Below are 18,011 nucleotides of genomic sequence, written 5' to 3'. Positions count from 1 at the left end.
CAGTAAAAAAAGTCTTTTGAAAATTCTTTGATTGGCGATATTTTGTTTACATGGTGAAAGCTGAGAAACATTACGACGTAATCTTCGGCTTCAAAAACAGCAACGTTGAAAAAACTGCCAAATGCATCAGCTACGGAAATCTTTCTGCAAAAATTTTGGCGATCTGCTGGTTGTTTGGATAATGAGTAAGTGTTCAATCAGCATAAATAATAATAAAAACCATTAATTACATTAAAGTTCCGTTTAAATGGAAAATCATCAGCCAAATCATGTATTATTTGCCAATTTTGTGCAAAAATCTTACTTCAAGATTTGACTTGAGAAAAGCCTTGAACAATCACGAAAAGCAAAGAAAGTCAACAATACAACAATTGTCGCTATCGACAGGGAGTTGAGATGATACACTAAATACTGTATTGAGTTGAGGAAAGCCTTCGAACATGGATCTAAAAAGCTCATAACTCGTTTTTTATTCTACTTAGAAATTTCGAACAGGTGCCATCTTCAGCAGAAAAATCAGAGCTTTCGATGGACATATAATGTAAATATGTGCAAGTATTTTTTCATCCCAATATTAGAGAATTTATACAAAAATTGTGTTTTATTGCCCCCCTAAGGGGGTTTGCCCCCCATAACGGGACGAAAACTACCCTATGTGTTATTCTGATGCATAGGCTATATTATTGTAAAGTTTCATCAAAATCCGTTCAGTAGTTTTTGCGTGAAAGAGTAACAAACATCCATATATCCATACATCCATACAGACAAACTTTCGCATATATAATATTAGTAAGATTAGTAAGACTAGAAAATCCCCGTCAGGGCATGACGGGTGAAAAAAAACCCTATATTTAATTAGTTGCTTTTTGTTATGCGTACTTCTTCAGTATTTATCGTGACGAATAGTAAAATAATTCATAATCGTGAAGTAAAACATGAAATTAATTTGTTGAAAAAAGGTGTGCAAAATTCTGTAACCACTCTGTAGACATCATTCAATAACCATTTAAGACATACAGTTGGCTCTCTGTTTAACGACCCTCTATTTAAAGACGACTTTTCACGGTCCGTGATGGTCCACTACAGTGTTAAAAGCATTCTATTTAAGGACGGTTTCTACTAAGGACGATTTTTTGTGGTCCCTTGAAAGTCGCTAAACAGAGAGCCAACTGTATTTGCATGATAATTCAATAACCATAAACTCCTCAGACCGTCTAGTATCGAGAGTTTAAAGTTCAAAAGCATTCGTGTTTGAATCTACTATCAAAACAACACTTCTTTGCTTGTCAAACGATGCAAAAAATCTTTATTATTAAATAACTGGAACATCGCCCGTCAGGATATGACGGGTGAAAATTACTTCTTCATTTGAACGAAGTCATTGCCTGTTAGAAGACATTTTTTTGACAGTGGAAATTTTAAACCTAACTAAGGTGAATAAACCCTAAACTCCAGTACATTGCGTTTATTCTTGACTACTTTTTCGTTTCTCTCCTAAAACGAGTCTTACCAGTAAAACAGTTAAGTTACCAGATCCAGTTCAGTCTTGTCAAAATAAAGCATCGGTGACGTCAGGAGCGTTACTCGATCATTCGCTATATATATATATATATATATATATATATATATATATATATATATATATATATATATATATATATATATAAGGAAATCATCTCGATTAAAAAAGGTAATTCAGCACTGAACGTCATCCTAATCGTTTCTTGATGATCCTAGAAACGATCTTGCATCCGAAATTGATCACTTTATGCATTATGAAACTTTGAGCATTAAATCTCAGTGAGTAATATAAGAAAACTGTTTAGTTTAAAAGAAATTCACCGCAAATAATACTGACGTTACATTTTACATTCTTCAATTTTTATGCGTTGAAAATATTAGACTTAGACAATATTTCTCAGAAAGATGCTGTTTTCCACTGAGAACTGTCATATAAATTGAGAATATAATTTGAACCTTACCTTAAAGATATGTCGCCGTCGCAAAAATAGGAAAAGATGTTAGATGTTACTCCTCCAGGACAGCAGGCCAGAACTAACATACCGGTTGCATACAATGGGTCCAATTTTAAACTTACGATGATTGTAAATGCAGCTAATGGAAGGAGACAAAATTGACTTAGCATGCCTATTAGTACACCAATAGGTCTGCTGAGATGGTTCCATACCTAGAATTACATGTTTAATTTTATTATTATTGACACAGAGAAACAGTTCATAAAAAACGAAAGAAAACATTTTGTTTTAAAGCAATTTTACTTAAATGATAGATGCATTGAATTCTTAAGTAGATACACGGAATGTCAGGTGAAAACGTGTTGGGCATAACTAGTAGTTGGAACTAGTTGGAAGTTGTTGCTCGAAGAATGTAATTTGGATGAAAATATTTTATTTAATGCAAAAAGGATGGGGGGGGGGGGTTGCGAGGTACAACTCATTTTTTTGTGCAATCACTTAGAGAAACTATCAAAAAGCAATGAAACTTGGAATAAAATTATGAAAGGATCTCAATTCGAACTGAAACAAAAACACAAGCAATTTCACATCAACTTAAAAACAAACTAAACCAGCGAAAGGTGAATCGTGTTTGTTCACAGATTCAAGAATGAAAATGCAAAATCAATGAAATTTTGCAAAAGGGGCTGCCTATATTCTTGATCCTCTCTCACCCCTAAAAGTGTTGAGACAGTAAAAAGCAAAGAGATGTGAGTGAAAAATTCAAAATTTGAGGATAACTAGTGCAAATGGTAGGAGAACCTATATTCTGTTTTGGAACAAGAGATAATACTAGTAGTCCTGGTAGGTACTGCTATACATTTGTGAAACTTTGAGTCCAATCAAAATGGTACGAAAAAAAAACCTTCAATAAAAGTAGTGCAGCTTTAATGAAGCAAATAAAATTTCCATTAAATGTTTAAAAACTCCACACTTTGTACTTCACAATGTCACATCTACAGTTTGTCGTGTTTTAAAGAATACTAAAACGCACTTTCAACAACTTCGAACATAGCTTCCAAACTGTAATGATGCAGCTAGTCGTGCGCAATATTGCTAGACTTTTTTTTTTTTTGTTCAATAACGAGTAGAAAATTTATTTCATTTCCTTGCTGAGGAAGTGCAACAATCCTAGTCCCTACTAGTTTCTGAGCAATCACATCGCTTATTATTCTCACTTGACTGTCTTTGGTGTTACGCTGATTTTATTCCCCCCCCCCTGCCTCCCTCTGCAGCCTTATCGTCGACCGGCTCCTCCCAATGCTGCTCCTCTAGCGAAAACCGTCTCCAGGTTGCGTCCATATCCTACAAACACGCATGCACACCCCCTAAACACACACACATACACACACACATACATACCCACACAAACACACACACTCACATACCCGCACAAACACACACGCCTACATCTACAGACTCGTGATTGCAAAAAAAACATAATTTGAATGCAAAATGTCAAAATTCAAATTAATCTTTTTTTTTTTTTTCTCCTCTAAGCCAAATATCATTAAAAACATTTAAACGGCATGGAGTTAACCAGAATAGCTCTAGGTTATCCTGAATCTGAATATTTGATATTCTGAGTGTATTGAAAAAAAAAAAAAAACATTACATATTATGATATAGTGTTTGCTATGAAAATATGCATTATAAAAGAATAAGAAAAAATATTGCCTAGTGTATGAGCTGTCAATCCGTTTTTCTTTCGTTTACTTTTCTCTTAATTGCAAGGCCATAAAAGTTAGAAAAAATACAAATAAAGACGGTACTTTGCAAGGACACACGCAAGCTCGAGAGAAAATGTCAGTAATCTGCCATCATTTATATAACGGCAAAAAACCAAGGCTGTTATTTTTCTACATGCCGTCGTTGCACACACTGTAAAAGCACGATTTCAAAAAAAAATATATATATATATATATATAATTATGCAAGATTTATATAAACCTTATCTTTTGCTTTATGAAGCATAAATCAGAAGTTAGTAATTTGAAATCTATTTTGAAACTAACACTCAGTAATGATCATCATGTCGCCAATGATTGTCACGATTTCTAACAAAAAAAAAAACCTAATTTGGCTGTCTTACCTTTATATGCCGGTTGAAATGCTGCATAAATGAATCTCTCAAAGTAGAAAAAAAAAGGCGATGCATGATTAATGATTTTTAAATTGTTTCAGACAACTTAGTAAAGTAACATACAAACCGTTTTGTAACAAAACATACCAATAAAGAAAACTTGAGTGGAAGTGCAGAAAATGCACGGTTTTTGTCTTAACAAATGTATTGATAATTATATTTAAATATGGGTCTACGATATCGATATCACTGGTTTACGATATCGATAACAACCAGCCAACTCCACGTATTGTCAAAAATAAGTGTTTTCTTAACTAGGATATTATTTGAAGCTGTATGAGTAGAAAAAACGAGTGATACCAAATGTTGCCAGTAAATAGAGACAGTCGTTGAATTAAAACCCGCTAACTACTTAACGTGCTATAACCTAAATGTGTTTTTATCGCCTCCAAAAAAGTTACCTATCACATGACTGGTTTACTATCTGCCATCGATATGCCATTTTTAGATTTAAATTTTGTCATTTTTCGTTACCCCGCATATTTTTTCAGAAATTCTGCTTCTTGAAGAGAATCCTTTGGTCAAGGTTGCAAAATAGAAAACTAAATTTGGAAGGGGAAAAAATCGTTAGAAGGTAATCTTTATGTATTCATTGTGTGTGTGGTGTATATTCATGTACTCTTTACTAATAATAAAGCTCCAAGTCTCTCTGTCTGGAGGATGTCTGTAGCATGTCTGGATCTCTGTGACGCGCATAGCGCCTAGACGGTTCGGCCGATTTTCATGAAATTTGGCACCAAGTTAGTTTGCAGCATGGTAGTGTGCACCTCCAAGCGATTTTTCGCAAATTCGATTTTGTTCTTTTTCCATTTCAATTTTAAGAACATTTTCCGGAGCAAAATTGTCATAAGATTACGAAGTTATCATGACATGGAATGGGAGAGCGAATGAACATAGCCAATTAGCGAGAAATTCGTCAGCCATTATTTGTAAATATACAGACGAACCGAATGACCTTTTCATTTTCAACTACGGGCAAAGCCGTGCAGGTACCACTAGTATAGAATAGAATGAGAAAGTGAAGAAGAATTTTCATTACATATGAACCTATTTTGACTTAAACTATTTTTCGAAACGTGCTTTTTGTGTCAAAGCATATCCTTTTGCAGCACAACTCACTTGTTGCGGGATGTTCCGGGTTTGATTCTCGGGGTTCTTTTCTAGATGTAATTTCTATCTCTTTGCGATTTAAATATTTCTCGTGCGGTAGCGAGGCGCTGTCCGCAATCCGCTGATATATGTGAAATGAATCAGCTTCTTGTATTGTCAATAGTTAAGAAAACGATTTACTGCTACTTTATTTCGGTATGTTACTAAAATAAAGATTTTTTAAAATATTTTTCTAATTTTAATTTTTTTTTATAATTTCTAATTCAAAACTAAAATAATAAACAATTTTTATAATTTTTTATTATTTCTAATTTTTAAATTTGTTTCTAAAACTTCTAATATTAATTATTTTTTTATTTCTACTTTTCATTTCTAACGTTACTCAGAAAAATAAATAAAGAAAGAAAAAATAAATAAAAAAGTGAAAGATTAGGGATTGAAAAATTCATAAAATATGTTTGTAGAACAATATATTTACATAAATGCATCTATTCTCGTTCTGCTATCACTTGTTATAAACGTTGTCACCTATTAACGCAAGAGTAAACACTTCAACGCTGGACCTTGAGAGCAGCTAACAAGTGGCAGAATAATCCTCGGCGCGGTAATCCATGCCAGTGAACTCGGAACACTTTCACCCTTTAAAAGCGGTAACGTTATGAGTCTGTGCAGAAGTTTACAAATAACCGAAGAAGTGTTGCGTAAAAACTTCTCCAACCTTGCCATAATTTCTCGGAGAATTTCCTCCGTCGTCGTGAAGAAATTGCTGTGGTAGGTGAAAAAAAGACTTGGTATTGGTGTCTAGGTTACTTTAATTTACAAACAGTTTTGCTGCTCTTACGGGCGAATTATGTTCGGTTTATTGATGCTTTTGTTTTGCTTATTGTAGAGCAAACTCAGTCTGAATTCGAAGGCATCGGCCTGGAATCTTACTTCAAAACCGTTGGTTTGGATACCAACTATCAACATCTGCTCCCAACCCAAAACACCACTTTTAATTGATTATAACTTTTCTCAGACCAATTATATCACTGTTAATAGAAAATTCTTAATTAGTTGTTTAAATAAATAACTTGTTCATCTGTTCTGAATCTTACTGAATTAGTGAAAGAGGATGTTTAAAAATCGTTTCTACTGTTTCAAACTTTTGTGATATTAATTCCGAACATCTTATTTACATTCAACATATCTGTAGCCGTATAACCTAAAGTTTTTATTGCTACAGATCTAGGTACTTTTTAATATGAAGCTAAAATATATTTGTGCATTTACAGATCTATAAAAAAAAATGCATTCATTTTGAGAATCCTGTTATCGGATTACTTCATCAAGATGACACTCTTCTGACTTACATTATACCGAATTTTTGGCATTTTGATGCGAAATTCTTAGCACAGGAGTGACGAACCAGCACAGATCAGTGGAAGAATTTGACCGGTCCTTGGTGATTTTCATGTGTCCGAGTTTAAAAGAAATAAAAATAAAAATAATAAAAAAAGCGATATTTTTTGGCATTAACTTTTAAAAATATTTTTACAATAATTTTAATATTTTATGCAACATTTTTTGCGGCACTTTTTGATTTCTTTTCCATTACCCCCACATGGAAGGTTTAGTGGTACCACAGCAATGGTGCTTGGGATAAAAAAAAAAAGATAAAACTTTTTTTTTCTTCCTAAGTTAGTCAAAAATGGAAGGGGTTCGGCCTGTTGTATGAAGGGGGGTCCAAGAATAAATGTTGGGCTCAGGTACTTTTGATAACTTTCAGTGATTTTTCTCAAGAGTATTGATTATATAATAGCAATTATTATTCATATATACATTTAAATATCATTGTAAGTAAATGTTATTAAAATTTTTGCTTTTGCAACGTAATGACGAACTGTTACATAAGGTAATAATTCTGCAGTACCTTATGCAACTAATAACTGCCACCTTATATAACAATTCTTCATTTTTTTGCGGGGAAAAAAGCCGCTCCCCTAGAGTCAATGTTACTTTATGTAACAGTTCTACATTATATAAGGTAGCTTTTTGACAGGGAAAAAAGAGCTGGACCCCCACCGGTCCATGAAATCTTCTCGTGAATTTTTCCCAGTCTGAGGGTCAAAAGAAGGTGAAAAAAGTTGCTCCAAGGTATACAGTGACAACGTTTCATAGATTGGATATATGAACAAAAGAGAAAAAAAAAGTAGAAAGATAATATTGTCGCTAGAGGGACTGCCATATTGAGCCACGAAAAATATTGATCAACAAAATAGCTTTGACATTTATTTAGACCATTGATTATTCAGTGGATTTCGTTTACTTTTTAATTAACTATCTTAACAACTTGTCAATTTATATATTTATTTAACAGTTTAACAAGCTGTTAAAGCCTTCCACTTTTTAAATCAACGAACTATGTTTTCAGGACAAGTGTTAGGATTTCATCAAAAAGACTAGACTTATGTGTATTTGAAATCTCAAGAATAAAAGGGAAGAAGTTGAGAAATTTGTTCTTTTGAAAAAAAATAAATAAATGATGAAACAAATACGCAACCTTTGAATGCGTGATTTACTTTAAAAAATATTTGTGTAAGCTTTATATATGAAGTTTTATTTTCGAATTCATTACCTTATGGAGTTTTTTTACATTCAAATTTTAAACAAAATTTTTGTGCGACACACATGTAGAAAAATAAATAAATAAAAATGGTACATTTTAATTAACTACACGGGAAAATACGCAAGGAGCATTTTGAAAAACTTTGAGCTTCACGAAATGTTACGAAAATTTTCATAAAATTTTCATTTTACGAAAGATAGAAAAAAAAAACTAACTATCACAAAAATGTCGAAGTTGTGATAGCGAAAAACATTTAGATACCTTAAGGCATGTTTTTCTTCTCCGATATTTATTTTTTTTATTAAACTTTTAAATTCAAATAAGCGGCTATAATATTACACTCTCTCCGTAAAATTTTTCAGAGATAAATAACAAGCACTAGTTCTTATTTTTTTCTCAAAATATATTCCTTTACATCGTATTTTCTGGCAAAAGTCATTTTGTTTTTCTGCATCTTTGGAAAAATTTTCTAGCATCATAAACAATAATTTAAATTTGCGTATAAATAACATAGTTTTAAAATCTTACCTCATCCCACGTAATGTGGCATCCCATAGCAAACATCACAGATAGTAGAAGTACGAAGATGAGGATATCATGGGCTAACTTTATCGTGGGATCCGGCATCACCTCCACAGCTTCCTGAATTTTTTTCAAGGTCCCATTTTCGAATTCAGATGCATTTTCCGACATAACATCTGCCAGCAATGAAGCACTTGTGAGATTCATCTTGAATTAATTCAGAAGTTTTGGACAATAAACGAGTTAAAGTGCTGAGGGTGGAATTATTAGATGAAATTTCTCCCGGCTTCAAGCGGTGGACATTCTCTTTCGGCTTCCAGGTTGGATGGATTAGAGGAAAAGAGTGAAAAATGGTTTTTGAGAGTGGAAAAAGTTGCTTCTCCGGTTCTTGTCCTTCAACGGTAACTTCGATGGGACTTTTTTCTCTTCTCGATATGAAAAATTCGTTCCTCAGATATTATTGCTTATCAATGGACCAAGAAACGGGTTCTTGCGACGGGCGATGGGTTTGTCCAAGTTCTCTCGCCAGTTTCGGTTTAGAACTACTACGGCTTTTCCTCTTGAATGGTGGGGAAATTATCGGTGCCTAATATCTCTGGTTATTATTCTAAGTGGGTTTCTTCCGCTATTCCGATGGTGGAAATAGGTGTTCCGGTGTATTGAACTGATTCAGTAGAATTGCAGCGGTGACGTCGTAAGCTCGGGTTTGAAGGTCAGGGTCTGGGATAAAGTTCTCTTTGCTATCCTCAGTTTGGGATTGGGACCAGAGGCTAGCCAGCGATGAGGGCAGCAAGCCTTGTAGTTCGCTTCACTGTGGCACATCAGCTCTATGGTGCAGAAGTTGGGGCAGTGTTGATTTTAACTAGGTGTATAAGGCTGCTGAAAAAGAAAACACAGAACTTATTTTCACTCATTTTGCATGACTTTTTATTTTTGGGGGCAAAATGAACTAGATGTGTGCAATATACCGACAGTCTGGTTATCCCATCCATTCCCCAATTTACTTTCTCTACCAGTTTGTTAGCACTCTCAGCCTCAATGAGATAACATCTGCCTCCAGCTCGGTTATTCCAGGCTAATGAGTACAGAACAAGGACGAAAGTGCAGTTTCTGGATGGGACAACCGGGCTGTCGGCATATTGCATGCAGTTCTGGCTTTAGCCCTGGCCTGAGGATAGTAACTTATAGCTTCAGAACTATCTAAGTGTCAGATACGTTTAATAAGTTTTAAACAAGTTAAAAAAATCTTTTAGTTACAAGAATCAGAATTGCTCAGCGTTTTTAGAGTTACTGCCATGCATGTAATTTTCAATAGGGTGACATCATACAGAGATTGGTTCCTTTTAAGAATTGAATTTTTAAGAATTCAATTACACGTAAAAAATCTGCCCGATTCAGTTATGGAAAGAGCTTTGATATTTTCTCTTGCCAATTCGATAAGTATTAGTGTTCCTGAAGTATTTTTTTTCACAGTATTTTAGGCTTAAAAAAAATTTCTTGTCATTCTTTCATTCTTATAGAAATTTCTATAATACAAAAAAGTTAAAAAAGAGACTTAATGTAATTTTCATTTTCTGTTAAAGTTTTTAAAGTTACAAAAACTAACCTTAAAAAAGTCAGAGCTGCTTTAAAAAATAATGTTAATATTGTGACATTTTTATGATATCTTACATAAAATATCTAAAAATATTTCGTATGCCATTTATCCGAAAAAGAACACAAAAGTAGTTGACATATTTTCCAACTAGCAATACCCGCACGGCTTTGCCCGCAGCAGCAAAATTAAAAGGTAATTTGATTCGACTATATATTTATAGTTAACGTCAACTATGCGTTAAGTAATTTTTTTTTCAAGCTATCTTCATACTTTTGGTAGATTTGTTAACTCAGCAGTACGACTACCAGTTGATAGTCGCTATTACGACAACAACTGCATTTTTTAGAGAAAAAAAGTCAAAGAAATCGAATATAAGGTTGCATATGTGCGTTGTACGCGAGTCACTGAATTTGGCGCATCATTTTCAACTTTGAAAAGCAAAATAAGACATTTTTCCAAAATTAAACACAATAGAAAGAATGTTGTAAGGCAATATTTTAAGGATTTAATGAGCATAATTTCATAAAAACAGAGAAAATAAAAGTCGACGACTTTTTCGTAGCAGTTAAAATCTTTCAATTTAAATCCTTTTCAATAAAAGAAAAGGGTTTGGATCGCAAAAATAGGTGCATTTTTAAAAATGTTGGAAAAAAAAAAATAATGAAGCAATCAAAGGCCCTAAAAGACGTAATCATAGTAACATGTTAAACTTAATTTCCATTGCAAAATTAATTTAATTTATCTCGAATGTTTGATTGAATCTCGAGTTCCATCATTTAGAATCGTTTGGCTTGCTTAAGGTAAGCCTTGGATTACGCTTTTCAAAAATAATTTTTACAGTTCTTCTAATGGGGTTGTTTCCTTCAGTCAAAAGTAGTACTTTTAATCACTGAAATTTATAGAATAAGCAATATATATATATATATATATATATATATATATATATATATATATATATATATATATATATATATATATAAACGTACATTAGGATGGTCCTTATTTATATCGGAATTTTTTTTTTTCGGAATTGAAAAAGTGACGCCCCCTAGTTTTGTGACACTATGATCAAAAGTAACGTGTGCAAAATTTGAAATCGATCGTTCAATAATAACACGTGCCCCTAGGCCGTTGAACTTTAACACTTTTGATAATTTTCCCACACATCTTCGAGTTTTTACTTCAGATCCAGTACATCGTTTCTCCGAAGTTTGCAAAATATTTTTACAGTGAGGTAGCACTAAAATTAACCTTTTTAATTACTTTATATCATCTAAGGATTTTACGTTGAATAAGAATGAAATAATGCTTTAGAAACGTTTCTTAATCGTACGCTTTTCTCAATGTATCTCGATAGCGTGTATTTTTTCCGATAGTCTTAGACGGTCTGTAAAATCAGTTGTTTTTGTGACTCATGTTTGGTAAATTAGTTGTGAAATTCTTCGATTAGTTGTGCTCCTCCTTCAATTGCATAATTCACAATTTTCAGTATTTAAACGATCTCTCTTCCCTTTAAATAGCTTCCTTCATTTTGCCGTGAATCAGGATCAAACAAGAAAAATTCTTTTAGTATTTGTAACTTATCAGTTTTATTGACTCGTAATTGATTCTATAAAGAGGAAGATCTTTACTAAAAAAGTATTCCAAATCATCTACTGTTATCTGAAATTAGTTAAACAGTCATCAGACACGTCTTCCTAATCACAAGCATTTTTTAGCCTAGCCATTTCCTATCTTCAAAGTTAATTCCTTCATCTATTACCGACAAAGCTACTAGTTTATCCCCTAAATACCATAAGTGATTTATGAATTTTCCAATCACTGCTTCTGCTGCATGTTTGTCATCATTTTGTACGCTGCTAGTTTTTCAGACATATTACATTATTCAAAGGAGCCTCGATTGGGTGCTGCGAAAAACCATATCTTCATTCGGAATTTAATTGTAAAACAGCTTTGTAAAACAGCATTGAAGGGCTTTCTTTTCTTGTAAGGTCAATTTAAATTGTTTTCTAAATATAAAAAGTTTCAAACAAAAATTCCTTTTGCCACCCATGTGGCTCAGGGATAAGCTCCAGGTTGCCGAAAACATATCCTTGTCGGAAGAAATTCACCAGGAAATATTATTACAAGTTACGAGAATTCTCTGTAATCTTTCTCAATTCTTCTTTTTACGAACAATAATATGTCATCAACTTTGTCTTTTAGAATTTAAGTAGTATGTGTACTTGATTGAAATGTTTTAAGTTCTGAATGATGGAGATCTTTCCACAAAGTTTTGAAGCGCTTAAATAATTGAATATCTGATCTAGAACTAAGAAAGGCAAGAACTTCTTTAAGGACACTCTGCAGTACGATTTCAAGAGCATGATGATGGCAATCCAAATGTAATATATCACCGTTCAGTTTTTGCTCTAAAAAATTGCATGCACAATTTATACGGTTGGTATTGCAAGTCGTTATATCAAACACCACAGCTAGAGCAGCTAGCAATAAAGAGCTATCATCTAAGATATCATATACAGCTTAAGAAATATCTAAGGAATTCCGAGTAGAGGTTGAGTATTAGGACCTAAAGCTATCACGGTAATCCTGTCGGCGTTCTTTTTCCAGTAACATCTGGATGTAGCTTTGTATCAAAGTGAATAACTACAAAATCTAAATTTAAATTCATGAAATTTAACTTTACCTCTCGAAGATTTTCTTTTGCTCTCTTAAGGAATGTACGATTGATCACTAGGTCATTTGGATTTAAATTTACTGCATCTACATAGGCTGTAAATAAATGAACAACATCTTTAGCCCTAATATGGCATTTGTCTAACAGTGATGAAAGGCGAGATGATATCAATGGTTGGTAAGCTTTTTTGCATTGTGGTAGACAAACTGTAGAAAACAAAAGTTCAACACGTTAGGATAGATACACATTTCGGTTTCTAAATCTTGTGAATCGCAAGAATTTGATGATAATAAAGGACTATGTACTGAAATAGAAGAAAATTAATTTATAGATTTCTACATTGTTCCGATCTGGATATATTTTTTTAATTTATATTTTAGCTATGTAAAATACAGTATATTTTTATGTTAGGAGTAATCGAGGGTTTTTCGAAATTTATATTTTAAAAATTAAAAATTGCATAAGCATTTAGGTAAGTTTATAACTAAAGAACAGCGAATTAAAATATAATTGCAATTACTTATATTTATAGCATTGAAACCTTGCGACTCGATTTGCCACACCTATTACATACACAGGGAATTTTGTAAATAAACTACCCCATACTGCCGTGTGCAGGTAAAGGGCAGTAACTGCAAAATTTTCATTTTTCAATTTTTTGCATTTTTATCATCTATCGTACGTGAGCTTCATTGTGCAAGCTCGCTTATTTGGTTTCCGTCGAAAAAAAGGCTCGAAAATGACGTTTAACTCCAACATTTCCCTATTGTTAGTATTGAATCCAAAACGCGTTTCTTCAAATATCTCGAAAACTCATTTCTGCAGATACTGTCGTTTACCTGCACAAGGCAGCATAGCCTGGAGGAGGCAATTTGTTGTTGTCAAAGATCATTCATTAATGGCCTATAGAATCCCTTGTGTCCATCTTGATGGGAGGAAACGTTCCCCTGCCGCTTGGTTGGAATAAACGCAGAAAAGAGGTACTCTTGACTCAATTCCATTGGTGTACATGTACCCTCTGTAAATTTTACAGAATGAAAGTGAGAGAATGGTCAGCCTGGAAGTAGCAGCACCTATTGAGGTCTTGATGACGTCACAAATGATGTTCTTTGGCGCATCTTTCTTCTGCGTTTCCACGTTATGATAATGAAGAAGCGAAATAAAATTGCGCTCTACGCTTGCTATCAACCATATCGTTGCCAATACACGTGAGTAAAGATGCGAATTAAATATTTTGCACTGTGAATGGCATTTCATCATTTGTTATGTTATTGGCAGGAGCCGTAACTAATAAAAGCGCTCCGATTTAAGTATTTTTTTTTTAAATATTAAACTTAAACAAATTATTTAAAAAATGGTCAGATCCTATGTTTTTAAGTATGCTCTTTCAAAAAAAAAAAAAAAAAAAATTTTAAAATTTTGGAGACGATCCCATTCTTGCAAAAACTCAAAGCTTTCGAGTGATTTAAAACTTAAAAACGTAGATAGAATATTTATTTTCCATACTGTCAAATTTATGTGAAAAATCAGCTTAAAATTGGAATAAAAAAAAATCGAATTTTTTTTTCACAAAATTGCTTCGAGGTGCACACTCCTACGCTACATATAGTTTTGTGCCAAATTTCATAAAAATCGGACGAACTGTCTAGTCGCTATGCGCGTCACAAAGATCCAGATATCCTGACAAACTTTCACATTCATACCCTATTTTATTCAGTCATTTATTTTCCCTCACATATTAATAAATTTATTTATTAGTTTATTGTTTCATTATCTTTTCATTTATTAGTTCATTCTTTCACATATTTATTTGTTTTATCAAAAATGATTTTTGCAATCGAATAAAGAAATTTCATTAGAAACATATTTCATTTTTCACTTTGCCCCATGAAAAAAAGGAGTGAAAATTTTCCACTTTTTTTAAAAGCACAAATATACTGCCAAAAATAAAAAAAATAACGTTTCAATGCAAGTTTTATGAAAAATAGATTGTCCTTTATTTATGTAATGTAATTTTCAAAACAAAATTCCTATTTGCTCATTTTGAAAAAGCTAAGCAATCTGAACCATTTCACTTTGCCCCACATTCCCCTACTTTGCTGCAGTGCTATCTATATACATGAGTCAAATCGCTTTAAATACTTATATTACTGCTTCTTATGATTTAAGTAGAAGATAAAAGTTCAATTTGAATTCGTTAATCAAAATAAGAGAATTATTTTTAGTTTTTCTGATTACTTGTCTCCTCAATTTTTTTATAACTAAATTAAGTTAGCAAAATTAAAAGATTAAGAACCTTCTTAACAACGTGTAAGCAAAAGATAAAAAACGCCAAGCCAATCCAATGGACCGGAAATTTTGTTCCTACCGGGGTGGTCGAATTTAAGAGTAAGAAATAAAACAGCGATTTTTAATTTTCACGATGGAAAATTTTATCATTTTAGCTTTAAACGCATCAGATTAAGGATTTTCATTTAGCAAATTTCCTGGAAATCAATGAATTAACACAATAATCTTTCTTTCGGGGGGGGGGAGGGGGGAGCAGGACCTTCAACCTGATAAACCTAAAACTGTACTGGAGATGGGATGGTGTCAACACTAATGTTTTAGAAACTTCTGCTTATCTAATTTATCATACATTCCTGTAGGAAGAAATGTTTTTTTCGACTGACAGGCAGTGACATTTGGTGCTTTGCTTTCCAAACAACATGCATGGAAAATGGGTAACGGAGAAAGTAACTGAATTCGTTGATGTTTCGAAAACGATTAAAAGCTCCAAAAGAATATCAGTATGCAGATTTAATCGAACATCTGATGCTTTTGTGTGAAGCTGCAATTGCGACCAAGGTTCTGAGAGGTTTTTCTCAAAAGCAAAGGTTTGACTGTTGAACAGTGTTTCAAGTCAGTAACTTTCTGTAGCACACAAAGAACTTTAAAAGTCGCATAAAAAAGGAGCCGAAAATATGACAGAAAGCCTGTTGTTGAAATTCTTGTCACAAGGATGAAGCTAAAAAAAATGATGAAAGAAACCCCATCAGTGAGTAGTTGATTAATAATACGCCAAAGGGGGCCGAAGAGAAAAATATTACAGGAGATTCTTGTAAAACAACTGTATAGTTTAATTAGGAACTGTTATCACATCTCCTGTGGTGAAGTTTAAGAAACGGATGGTCTGTTATAAGGACATATATTCCTAATTTGGACATTTGCAACTTTGCTAAAAATATTTTATTTAAAAAAAATATTTACATTTTCAGAGTAATTGTGTCTTTCAAAACTCGTTCGTTATGAAATTTGACTTGAAAACTTCACTTGTTTTGCTTCATATGTAGCGATACAGGCCTCTTGTTCTTAGGGGGTCGAATATATGTCGTCTTCCCCTGCGTCATGTTAGAAAATCGAAGTTGGTAAACAGGAAAGTAGGTTTGTTTATTTCTGAATTGGAGTTTCTTCTTAAGTTGAAAATCTCAGTATTTACCTGAAATACTACGGTAAATACTGCTGCTTTCATGGTCAACGCCAATAGTGCAATTAATTTCTGCACTTTTCGAGATATTTGTGCGAATAGTCCGATTCGAAGAAACTATTTTTTGGTCGAAAAATCTCGGCGAGGACACCTCATTCATATCTTTCACTTTTTGATTTGTAAAATTTTTCGTTCAGTTTTAAACAGGTCACAAAAACTTAATATTAGTGCTTATGGAAAATTTGAGGCAAATATAAATCCTGCACTTCTTGACGAATTTGCTTCACACAAACTTTCTTGGAAAAGGTCTTGACAAAGAACACGTACAGAAAATATCCTATTGATTTGTACAATTTTTCGTTCAGTTTCTAGCAGCTAAAAAACTCTTAAAGTTAGCGTCTATGTGGAAAGTTAAAGTCAATATAGGACTTAAAGGAGGATTAACATTGGCACGAGTGAGTGATAAATAAATATGACTGAATCAGAATAAATTGAATTCAAAGCTCAAATGTTTTTACCAGAGCTGTGGAGTCGGAAGGAAAATAATGACCAACTTCAGACTCCGACTCCTAGAATTTTAGGGCCGTCGACTCCGACTTCAACTTCTGTACCCCAAAATTAGTCGGACTCTGACTCCTCGACTCCGACTCCGCAGCTTTGGCAGAAACTTAGATTCGGGGTGACAATGACTGACTCGAACTCTTGGAGTTTTAAAGTCATCATCTATCGAATTCGACTTCTTTGTCCCTTAATCAGTCCTACTCCGCGAGTAGAAATTTAATGATTTTTTTTATTCTCTAAACCATATTTATTTACTTTTAAAAAAAGCTAACAACTGGGAAATAAAATTTGAGGTACTTCATTTTTACCCGGAAGAAATAACATATCAAACGATTTATTCCTTCTTTTTTTTTTTTTTGGATAAAATATAAATTATTTTGAGGAGCTTTTCAAAATTCTTTTTTCTTCTTTTTGAAAGCAATTAAATAGTTTTTTTTTTTTTTTTTGAAAGAAATGAATATATTAGCTGCAATGTTTAACAGGTGCCACTATTTTATTTGTTCGCTCATTTATTTTTTACGTATCTGTTTCATCGGATGAAGGATTCATATTTTGTTTATAGAAATCAGCTTAAGATGCTACAAAGGTGTGTTTGACATAATTTACAGTCTTAGCTAATTTGGAAATATTACTTAGATACTAGAAAGCCGAAACTGGTATACGGGAAAGTATGCTCGTTTAGTTTTGTAGTACTAGTTAGTGGAACCTCTTGCTCAATATCATTTATTATTTAACTCTCATAAATACTAGAATTGCATTTGGAATTTTATTTTTATTTTAAAATTTAATATAAAAATCAGAAAAACAAAATGTCTTAAAATTTCTGTTCGATCCAAAGTAAGGTAAGAAGTTATCAAATGTGCACTATAATGAATAACAGCAATGAATTTATGCAATCACCATGTGTCATGTGTGTCACTAAACTAAGATGGAAACTTCCAAAAGCTTCATATATTTTCTTGAGAGTGCTGTAGTCAAAGATGAATTAGAGTTCAAAAGATTACAGTGTGCATGAAAAAGGCGTGGGAATAAAGGGAAAAAAGTAATTTGTTATCATGACTGGAATATTAAGAAATATTTCTGAGTTTTTTTATGCCTTCCACTGAAAGATTAATGCCGGAAACTCACGAGGAGAAAGCAACTATATTTTATAATGCATAGTGAATTCGAATAATTTGTGTTGTCGTTATATAAAACCATTTTACGTAAGTTTTCTTAAAAACATAAATTACTCTAATCTTTAAGAAGCATTGCTATTCTACATCTGCTGTTGCAAAAAAAATTCTGCATTACAATTTGAATAACGTAGAGT

The 18,011-nt window shown here is 32.9% G+C and overlaps 1 protein-coding gene across 1 annotated transcript in view; it reads right to left on the bottom strand.

Moving 5' to 3' along the window:
* Window positions 1-8,879, bottom strand: part of LOC129222101 (ileal sodium/bile acid cotransporter-like) — a 64,664-nt gene extending 55,785 nt beyond the window's left edge. The window contains exons 1-2 of the mRNA XM_054856545.1: window positions 8,405-8,879; window positions 1,983-2,188 (exon numbers count right to left, since the gene is read on the bottom strand). Coding sequence (XP_054712520.1) covers window positions 1,983-2,188; window positions 8,405-8,605 — 407 coding nt within the window. The 5' untranslated portion in view covers window positions 8,606-8,879. The remainder of the gene's footprint in view (window positions 1-1,982; window positions 2,189-8,404) is intronic.
* Window positions 8,880-18,011: the final 9,132 nt, after the last annotated feature.

The sequence above is a fragment of the Uloborus diversus genome, chromosome 1, assembly GCF_026930045.1.
Source record: "Uloborus diversus isolate 005 chromosome 1, Udiv.v.3.1, whole genome shotgun sequence".
NCBI lineage: Eukaryota > Metazoa > Arthropoda > Arachnida > Araneae > Uloboridae > Uloborus > Uloborus diversus.
Note: the sequence above shows the minus strand (reverse complement) of the source record. Positions and strands in the feature narration are given on the sequence as shown.